Raw genomic sequence first — 9,636 nt, 5'->3', positions numbered from 1 at the left:
CTATCTATGTTGCACTAGGGCTTGGGTAATAGGGTGGAAAGAACTCTGGCTTTTAAGTGGAAGAACAAGTTCTGTGGTAGCAGTGTTGAATACATATATGTGTGTGTGTATAATACATATCACATAATCACGTTATATCACATATACTGTATATAACAAAAATGACACATTGTATATAACAAAAATGAGTGTGTGTAATAGTTTAATGTATATGTAATACACAACAATCCTCAGTCTGAAGACTGAAACAAAGTTTCAAAGCGCTCTGGAAAGTTAAATGAAAACCTCCTGGGGGAATGGGAGAAAGTCAGCTCGGACTTTCTCCCATTCATTCCGCCAGGTTTACACTCAGCCCCACGAACTACATTTCCCGGCAAGCCCTGGGATGGCGCCTGCGCAGTGTGGCGTGAGGACCTGGCCGGGCTGGGCTGGGCTGGGAGCGGCGGCGCTGGCGGCTGCGGGGCTGCAGTGACCCCGAGTCTGGACCCAGCGGGGAGCCCGGCGCAGAGCTCTGCGGAGCGGGCCCGGGACCAGAGCCAGGGCCGCCCCAGGACTCCGGCCTCGCGGGAACGCGCCGCTGCTCGGGAGTAATTGAGGGGACAGAATGTGGTCTAGTCAGGCCTGGAACCCTAAGCAGGTTTGGGAAATTGGGGCAGGGGTGTCAGGGAAATGGCGGACTGGGCTTGTGGGGGAAGGACCGGGTAAAGTGGAGGGGGCGGGGGACAGACTTCCGTTCTGCTGCCTAGTAGCTGTTTGACCTCCCAGGAGCCCCTTCCCCACTCAGCCTCAGTTTCCTCATCTGCAAAACTGGGGGAGCTGGTGCACAGAGTGCCAGGCGGGGACTTGGGGAGACCCTAGTCACTAAACCCCGTTTGCCTCAGTTTACTCATCTGTAAAATGGGCTGGAGGACATGGCAAACCACTGGTGTCCCTTCCAAGAAAACCCCAAAGAGTAAGTCAACCCAAGGGCCACTACAAAATGGGGATAACGACACCGGGGCGGTGTGAGGAGCCGCAGCAAGGTGCTCTGCAACCCCAGAGAGGTAGAGAGGTGCGTGCTGGGATCTGCAGGGCCCGCGGACATTTCTGGGGTGCTCCAGAGTCTGCCCATCGCGCCCCAAATGCTGTTTCAGTGCCTCCGTTACTCACTATAACTTGTTACTCATCCAGCTTCTTGCTTCACGGATGGCTCAGCTGAGATCCAGAGACTCCGCTTTTGCACCTGGTGACAAGGCCCGGGACTCAGCCTGCTCCTTTGAGACCAGAGAGTGAGAACATGGACCCTGCTGGGGCTCCCTCTGAGCCGCCAGCCATGGACCTGGAGCAGTCAGAGGCCTCCAGTCCTCCCTCCGTTGGTCCTCCACCCTCAGCCGCTACTCCCTCGGGACCCCCTTGCCCTTGGGACCTGGCAGTCCCCGAGGCAGCACCAGCCAGCGACCTTGAAGGGACGGGGCCCAGGGTTTTGGGGAATCAGAACCAGATGGACTTGGACGGAGACCCCAGTGGGCAGGAGCTTCAGGACCTGGTGGACCAGTTCCAGGCCTTGCCTTTAGATTTGCCAGAAGCACCTTCCCAGAATGGACACCCCTGCCCCCTCCACATTGCCACTGGCCATGGTTTGAGCACTCCTGAAGCCTCAGAAAATCACGGACTTTTGTCGTCTGAAGCCAGGCATGAAGACCTGATCAATCTGCTGTGTGGTGAGGAGGGGGCGCCTCTGACTCCAACAGCGCCCCCAGCCCCTGAAGGTCCCCAAGGCTCTGTCCCTTGTCTCCTCCAGCCCCCGAAGGACTGTGCCGAAAGGACAGAGGAGGGGTCTGGGGATGGAGAGGGTAGTTCCAGTAGCTCCCCAGAGCCCTGGCTGGGACCTGGTCCACTGGTCCATTCTGAGGATCTGTCTGCTGATGCTGGCACCACCCAGGTAAAAACGATGTTCCCATCTCCCTCAGCAAAATTCAGGAATGAAACTAGGAAATCTTGTTGCTAAGCTTCCCCCTTTCTCGTGTCTCCTTCCAGACTTCTGAAGCCTTAGCATCCTATCCTACTTTCCAAGAAGGTGAGTGCCCTCTTCCTCCCTTCTCCCAATGCAGTACCTGATGGGAGGGGCTTAAAGGGGGGAATAAGAACCATCTCTGCTTGAAGCTTAGGCAGGTACTCTGCAGACTAGATGGGAATGGAGAGTTCTAGACTGGTAAGTCTAGACCTCTCAAAATAGACTTTAGAGTTCCAGGACCCACCCGCTCTTCTCTAGTTGAGTACTGCAAGCTTCATTAAGCTTCTAAAATAATGGTCAGCTTATTCGTGGCTTCTGGAGCCATGGGTGATACAGGTTGCAGTTACAGACAGGGGTGGAGTGACAGGTTTGGGATTTCTATGACTACCCCCAAAGACTCCAGGGGAGAGCTGGGGACCACAAGTGGGGACTACAAGGACTCACTTGACCCTTGTCCTTGCCTTTCCTGTCTTAGTGGCAGGACCTTGTGACCCAGAAGATCTCCTGGATGGTGTCATTTTTGGAGCCAAGTATCTAGGCTCCACCCAGCTCGTTTCAGAGCGAAACCCATCCCCGAGTGCCCGCATGGCCCAGGCCCAAGAGGCTGTGGATCGGATCAAGGTAAGGCTAAAAAGGGTGGGGAAGGAGACAGCAGGAGAATGTGCTAGGCGACCATTTGTCACCTTATCCTTTTGCCCTTGAGAATAAAGGTCTATAGATAAAGAGAATGGAGCCTGGAACTGGAGCTTAGCCTTGAGATTCTACATACCTTTGGGGAAAATCATGGGGGGAGTCCAGGGCCTTATCCCATTAAGGCTTTGCTCTTGAACTGAATCAATAGGGCAGATGTCACCCAGTGAATTACTTGGCTTTATTATCCTTCCTTACTGCCTGATGAAAATGAAGTTAGCCCATCTCAATGTTCATTTTTTCCACCTTCACCCCTACTCTGCACTCCCCACCCCCATTTTATAGAGGAGGCTTAAATGTCTTGCCTAAAGTCAAACAGGTATTTAGTGGGGAGAGCTGGAACTCCACTAATGCTTTTTTCTCTCAGTCTCTGTTTTCTTTTATGTCAGAGGCCCGGGACATCTGGGTTCCATTGAGGGAGCAGAGGAGTGTGTTGTAGCAGTAGCTTGGCTCCTGAGAAGAAAGGAGAGAAGCTGGGGTGGAGGATAGCTTGGTCTGGCCCAGTCTGCCTTAGGAGCCTGTGGCCCTCACTCCTGTCCTTTCCTGCAGGCTCCTGAGGGAGAGACCCAGCCCATGACTGAGGTTGACCTCTTCATCTCCACAAAGAGGATTAAAGTCTTGACCGCTGACTCCCAGGTACCTGCCCTGGAGCATGGGGAGGGAGAAGTAGGTTGGCAAGGAGCTCACGCCTGGGCAGAAGGGGGGGGCTATGAGGGATGAGGGACCTAGAGAGGGAGATTGGGGCCGGGTCATGGAGGGCTTTCAAACTTCAGGTGAAGAACCTTGTACTTAAGCCTGCCAAGTAGTCATGTAAACCCTCTGGGCCACTTTCTTTTTCTGTAAAAAGAGGGATTTGGATGGATGCCCAAAGTCCTTTCCAGTTCTGACTCTTGAACGTATAGCTCCACAAGCAACGTGGAGCCAGTGAAGGTTCTTGAAAGGGAGGGCTTGAAAATGAAGAGCTGCGCATCAAAGGAAGAAATGGGGGAAAGAGGTCATCCTAATGTGCTTCCATAGTCTGCAGGGTCCTTTCCTTGCAACAGCCATATATGGTCATCATCGCATGTGTTAGCCTGTTTTTGTTTTTGTTTTTTTTATATTGAGGGAGCTAGCAGTTGATAAAGCCCTGGGCTTAGATTTAGCAAGATCTGAGCTCAAATCTGGCCTGACCCTTGCTGGGTGTGTGATCCTGGGCAAGTCATGTAATGTCTGCCTGCCTCAGTTTCCTCATCTGCAAAATGATATGAGAATAGCATCCACCCCCCAAAAGATAATGTACAGAGATACCAAAATGCTGCAGTTATTATTAAAGATGGAAACAGAGTGATGCATAAATGCTGGCTATCGTTATTAAAGATGAGGAAGCTGTAGCTTAGAGGATAAATAATTTGGCCACACAGCTATTTAGTATCTGAATTAGGATTCGCATCCAGCCCTTCTGACCTGGGATTGGGCCACGGGGCTGAGTCTCTTGTCTCTGGCCTTTATCCCCACCAGGAAGCTATGATGGATCACTCCCTGCAGACCATCTCCTACATTGCTGACATTGGCAACGTGGTGGTGCTGATGGCGCGAAGGCGTCTGGCAAGGCAGCCTGGCTCACAGGAACGGCGACTCTACAAGATGATCTGCCATGTCTTCCACTCAGCAGATGTGAGCTGCCCGGGGGAGGGGCAGGGACAGGCCCTGGTCTTTTCTGAGGGTTCCATAAGCTCAATCTGGGGCTCAGTGAGGATCTGGAAGGGTATCTGGCCCTGATCTGCCCTGTGTACTTTTCTGAAGCCCCAGGCCAAGCCTTTATCTTCAGTGTCCATCCTGAGGGATGATTCCAAGGATGCATGGACAAGGGGCTGCTGGGAAATGCCCGGAACTGGGAGCTTAAGGAGGAGCAGGCTATCAGTGTTCTCTATGCCCTCCCAGGCCCAGCTGATTGCCCAAGCCATTGGACAGGCCTTTGGCGTGGCCTATGGCCAATTCCTTCGGGCCAGTGGCATTGATCCTAGCCAGCTGAGTACCCAAGAAGACCGTGGAAGGCCGAAGGAAGGGGACCTGCACAATGGAGACCTGGCCCACTTCTCCAATCAGGAGAACTGCAGGGATGTGAGTGAAAGTGAAGTCTCCTCACCACCTAATCAGTCCCCCCCAGCCCTTTGCTTCCACAGTCCACTCTCCCAAGGTTCATCCCCTTTTTTTGTTCTCATAATTTTCATCCCTAGGTTCTTGAAGTCCTCAGTATTTTCTGACCTATTATTTATTGACCTTTAAACCATTTAGTATATTATTTTGCTCTCAGGCCATCTTGAGAAGGCAGTGAGATGCCCTCACCCTTCTGGACTTCATGTTGCTTTTTATCTGTGGAATAAGGGGTAAGAAGAAGACTTGGACTGATGATCTCAAAGTTCTGATCAGCTCAGATAATAAATAGTTAGGGTCTGAACTTCCTTTCTGCTCTGACAGTTTTATGTTCCGGAAGTTTAAGGTTATTTTCATCCTAAAGTTATGAGTTTTAAAATAACAATAATTGACATTTATATAGAAATCTAATGCCATATAAATTACAAAAATGGGTTCTGTCCATTACCTCATTCCATTCCCTTCTCTCCCAAGTATTACTAAAGCCTCTTGCCCAAGGTTAGACAGCTAGTGATGGTAAAGTTGGGATTCATACTAGGGTTTTCAGAGACTAAATCCACTGATTTTAGCCATTATACCACAACTGCTTCTAGATAGAAAACCATTTTGTTCTCTTCACCATTAAGGCATCATGGTGTGTTGGCAAGAGCCTGATTTGGAGACAGGGTAATGTATTCAAATCTGGACTCTGCTCTTTTGACTACCATATGATCTGGGTCCATTAACTTCTTTGAAACTCCATTAGACCACCATTTAAGATCTCTTTTAGCTCCAAGGATGTGAGAAAGTGATTATCCTAGATCTATCTTGTGCCTCCTGGTCTTTAATCCCATTTGCTCCCCCAGGGCAGGAAGCAGCTAGGAGGGGGGATGTGTGGTTCTGTTCCTGACTGCTCTTCTCTCCTGACAGGTATGTATTGAGAAGCAGCGGGGAGAGTGCCTGGGTGTGGCCCTGGTAGAATCTGGTTGGGGTTCCCTGCTGCCCACAGCCGTCATCGCCAATCTGCTGCATGGTGGTCCAGCTGAGCGCTCTGGGCTGCTGAGCATTGGGGACCGGCTCACTGCAGTGAATGGCACCAGCCTGGTGGGGCTGCCCTTAGCCTCGTGCCAGGCTATAGTCCGAGTAAGTGTCCTTTGGGATTTGGGTTGAGGGCCTTCTCCAGACCCTGAATCAAGTATAGCAAATAGAGGTTAAGTCCATGTTTCATTGGGCTGAAGAACCTTTGGAGAACTAAGAAGCATCTTGGAAATTATTGAGACCAATAGTTCTCAAATTTTTGTTTATACTATTTAAATTTATACTATTATTATACTGTCAATTATTGAGGATCTGTTCATGTGGGTTATGTTTATGGATATTTACCATATTAGAAATAAAAACTAATTTTGAATTTGTAAACTCTGGAAGGGTTTCAGAGATGCCCCTCTGGACCACAATTTGAGAACTACTGATTTAGACCAGCTCCCTCAGTTTTCAGATGGCTAAAAGCCCCAAGAAGAGGTGACTAACCCTGCACCACATGGTAAAGCCAAGATTAGAAACCAGATTTCTCAGGATCTAGTTCTCTCCTCCCTTCCTCCCCCAGACAGCTGTTGGGGTCTAATTCTAATCTCTGCCCCTCTTCTCAAAAGGAACTAAAGTCTGAGACTTCGGTAACACTGAGTATTGTGCACTGTCCACCTGTCACCACAGCCATCATCCGTCGACCTCATGCTCGAGAGCAGCTGGGCTTTTGTGTAGAAAATGGCATTGTGAGTATGGGGGGGTAAGAGCCAGGACTGCGTGTACCTCAAGCACTGGGTATTTGAGAAGGGCCCTGAAGGTCCAGAGCATGTTGGGAGACTCATTCTATCTTCTGTTTGGATACAAGTGGGGTGGTGGGAGTCGGTGAAGACAGATGGCCTGCATCTCTGAGTCCTGGGAAATGCAGGTATCCTGCTTCAGGGCAGGACTGGCCCTCTCCTCCAGGACCTCAGAGGATGTAGGAATGCATGCTGGGAAGAGATCTGGATTTTTGCCTGTGGGAGGGCCCCTTAACAGTCATATCCTGCTCTCTTCATCAGATCTGCAGCTTGATGCGAGGAGGTATTGCAGAGCGTGGCGGAGTCCGAGTTGGACACCGGATCATTGAGATCAATGGACAGAGCGTGGTGGCCACTCCCCATGACAGAATTATTCAGCTGCTTACCCAGGCCCATGATGAGGTGGGCACCTTTCCCTCAGACCTCCCTGTTTCTCTTCCAGGCCCTCGGACTGGGGTTGGGTGGGATGAGTTTCCTCGGGTATGCACCCAAGCCCTGAACCTCCTCTCTCCTTCTAGGTCCACATTAAGATGATGCCAGCCTCCACCTACCGCCTCCTCACTGGCCAGGAGCAACCTGTCTATCTGTGACTTGGGAGGGGGGCCCAGCGTGGTCCCCCTGAATGATTACCCCAACATCCATCCTCTCAAACCTTGCCTCTCCTGGAAATCCTCATGGCCAAGACTTTCTCTGTCCTGGGCTTTGCCCACTGTGCCAAGGCCGTGTCAGTGCCTTATGCTCCTGAGTGCCACTTTGGGCCTCAGATCATCAGGGCCGGAGCTACCACAATCCTGGACTCAGCTTGCCTACCTTCTTCTCTCCATCCACCAAAGAGATGTGCCCCTTTCTGGAGGGGAGGGTCTACAGAAACTACTGTCACTCACATGGGATTTTTAATCTATCATTTTGGCTGATAAAAATTAAACTATGTAGTGAAAAGAGCTTGAGTGCAGTAGTGGACAAAGCATCGAGTTTGGAGTGAGGCTGAGAGTTCCATTGTCATGTCGGGGCCAGCAGGAGCAGGCATGGTGAAGACTGGCTGAATCCCTGGGCTTAGTCATGGTCTAAATGGATCTGGAGCAAAAAGAGGCCCCAGAGATTACCACAAGACTAGGGTAGGGGTTAAGCCTAAGTTAAAAAACTTCAACATACAAACACACACACACACACGCATGCACACAGCATTTGAAACCCATCATCCAGGGGTTGTACCATACATATCGTTTGGTGACACATTCCCCAACTCCCCCACACTAGGATAGTCTGGTGAAACTGATAGATTTCTCAGAATATTTTTTAATAAACAAAATAAATGATGCAGGATTACCAAGAAAACTAATTGTATTGAAATATAGTTATCAAGTATTTTTTTTTAAAGTTCATAGATACCCAGGTTGTTGTTGTTTTTTTTTTTTTTAACTCTTACTCTCTACTAACACCATTCAAGCCCTGGGTTAAATCCAGATCCTGACAATGACCTTTGTTTCCTCACATAAAACTCACAAGAGTTTGCCTTGATTCTGGCCCAGTTCTGGGAGAATGGAAACATGTTCTAGGACAGTTTAGAATTAGACTGTCCTGGAGGGGCTCATGGGAATGTTTTGTGACACTGACAGTCGCACCCAAAGAAGGGAGTATGAGGGATGGGGTAATGTAAGTCTTCCTTCCATGTCCTGCATTACCAAAGGAGTGGGTGGTGGTGTACAAAAATCCAACTTTCTTAGAAGTAGGCAGGTCTGGATGTGGCCTTCCCAGAATGAGGAGGTAGAAGCCAGAGTGAGTCCTCTTCCTTGAGGCTGCTGGAATAAGGCAGGAGGACCTTTCAGATTCCCTGAGGTGACCTTGATGCTGGACAGATCAACATGCCCCAGGGTCACAGGTCAGTGGCAGGGCCCCAGTCATAGCCATCATCCTCATCCGACTCATAGTTCCGGGCTCGTGTGAATTTTTTTCTCAAGGCTTCTCGCTCATAGGTTCTGGGGAGGGCAAGAAATGAGAACCTGGTGGCTGGCTATGTGACCACAGATAACTCCTTCTTTGGGTCTAAAATTTCTAAACATGAAGCTATTGGGGAAATATCTCTCTTGGAGAGAAGGCCTGAATATCTGGGGAGAGCAGGATGATGCAGAAAGAGCTTTGGGATTTGGAGTACGCGTGATTTGAATGGGCAAGTAATTTCCTTTTTTTAATGATTCATTTTCTTAACTTTAGAAAGAGATTTTTAGCCTTAAATTCACCCTGTCCCTATGGAAATATACTCTCCAGAGTTTCCCTTAGCACCAACTGTGCCCCTTCCCTCTACCCATGTTCGAGAAATGGCCTTACCTCATGCTATCTTCTCTCCACTGGCCTTTAGCAGATAGATCCCTGGCCTGTAGAGAGTCAGTGAAGGTTAATGGGGGCAAAACAGTAGATTTACAGTGGAGATAATTTGGGGAAATGTGGGCAGGAAGATGGGGGAAGGGGAGAAAAATGTATTACCACACCCCTCCCCTCACTCTCCCTTTCCAGGAAACACAAATTACTAAGAAAAATACATGGAAACAAAACCTGTCAGTGCAAAAGGGACTTGGGCATGTAAGTGCTCGGTTTTGAAGCAGGGAGAGACAGGACCTTTAAACAGAGAACTGCCCTTCACAAAAACTAAAGCAGGGAAACGGAAGAGCCCATGGTTTTAGGAAGAAACATCCCATTTTCAACCAAGAACCCTATCAGTAAGAACTTCATTTAATTTTGAAGGATGCTAAAAAGAGAGCACACATTCCCCCATGTGTGCTTTTAAAGTTCAAACTAAGCACCATCAAAATCATTGATAAATAAAAATACCAGACCTTTGTTTCACTGAAGAGAGGAGAAAGTGGAAAGAATCATAATATTAGGGCAAGGAGAGATCTTAGAAACATCCAATAAAGAAAAACTTGTCCAAGGATATATGTACAAGGAGAACAAAGACACAAGAAAGGGATGTGGAAGGAGGGGCAGTAAGAAAAGAAAACTTGAATTTATGGAGAAATATCA

General features: G+C 49.2%; 2 protein-coding genes across 4 annotated transcripts in view; one reads left to right on the top strand and one right to left on the bottom strand.

The window, feature by feature from the left end:
* The first annotated feature begins 393 nt into the window (after positions 1 to 393).
* Positions 394 to 7,557, top strand: APBA3 (amyloid beta precursor protein binding family A member 3). The gene is made up of 11 exons (XM_074307717.1): positions 394 to 637; positions 1,171 to 1,921; positions 2,017 to 2,056; positions 2,469 to 2,614; positions 3,233 to 3,319; positions 4,181 to 4,336; positions 4,604 to 4,783; positions 5,726 to 5,938; positions 6,448 to 6,567; positions 6,880 to 7,020; positions 7,137 to 7,557. The coding sequence occupies exons 2-11, from the start codon at positions 1,277 to 1,279 to the stop codon at positions 7,206 to 7,208; spliced, it is 1,800 nt and encodes a 599-aa protein (XP_074163818.1). The 5' UTR covers positions 394 to 637; positions 1,171 to 1,276; the 3' UTR covers positions 7,209 to 7,557.
* Positions 7,558 to 7,898: 341 nt separating this feature from the next.
* Positions 7,899 to 9,636, bottom strand: part of TJP3 (tight junction protein 3) — a 61,291-nt gene continuing 59,553 nt past the window's right edge. For 2 of the 3 annotated variants that reach the window (XM_074307706.1, XM_074307713.1), the window contains exons 20-21: positions 8,944 to 8,990; positions 7,899 to 8,594 (exon numbers count right to left, since the gene is read on the bottom strand). In XM_074307706.1, the coding sequence (XP_074163807.1) occupies positions 8,492 to 8,594; positions 8,944 to 8,990 (150 nt within the window). In that variant the 3' untranslated portion in view covers positions 7,899 to 8,491. The remainder of the gene's footprint in view (positions 8,595 to 8,943; positions 8,991 to 9,636) is intronic. The other variant, XM_074307702.1, reaches the window with a different exon arrangement.

This window comes from Sminthopsis crassicaudata, chromosome 1 (assembly GCF_048593235.1).
Source record: "Sminthopsis crassicaudata isolate SCR6 chromosome 1, ASM4859323v1, whole genome shotgun sequence".
Taxonomy (NCBI): domain Eukaryota; kingdom Metazoa; phylum Chordata; class Mammalia; order Dasyuromorphia; family Dasyuridae; genus Sminthopsis; species Sminthopsis crassicaudata.
This window is presented reverse-complemented; position numbering and strand designations above follow the sequence as displayed.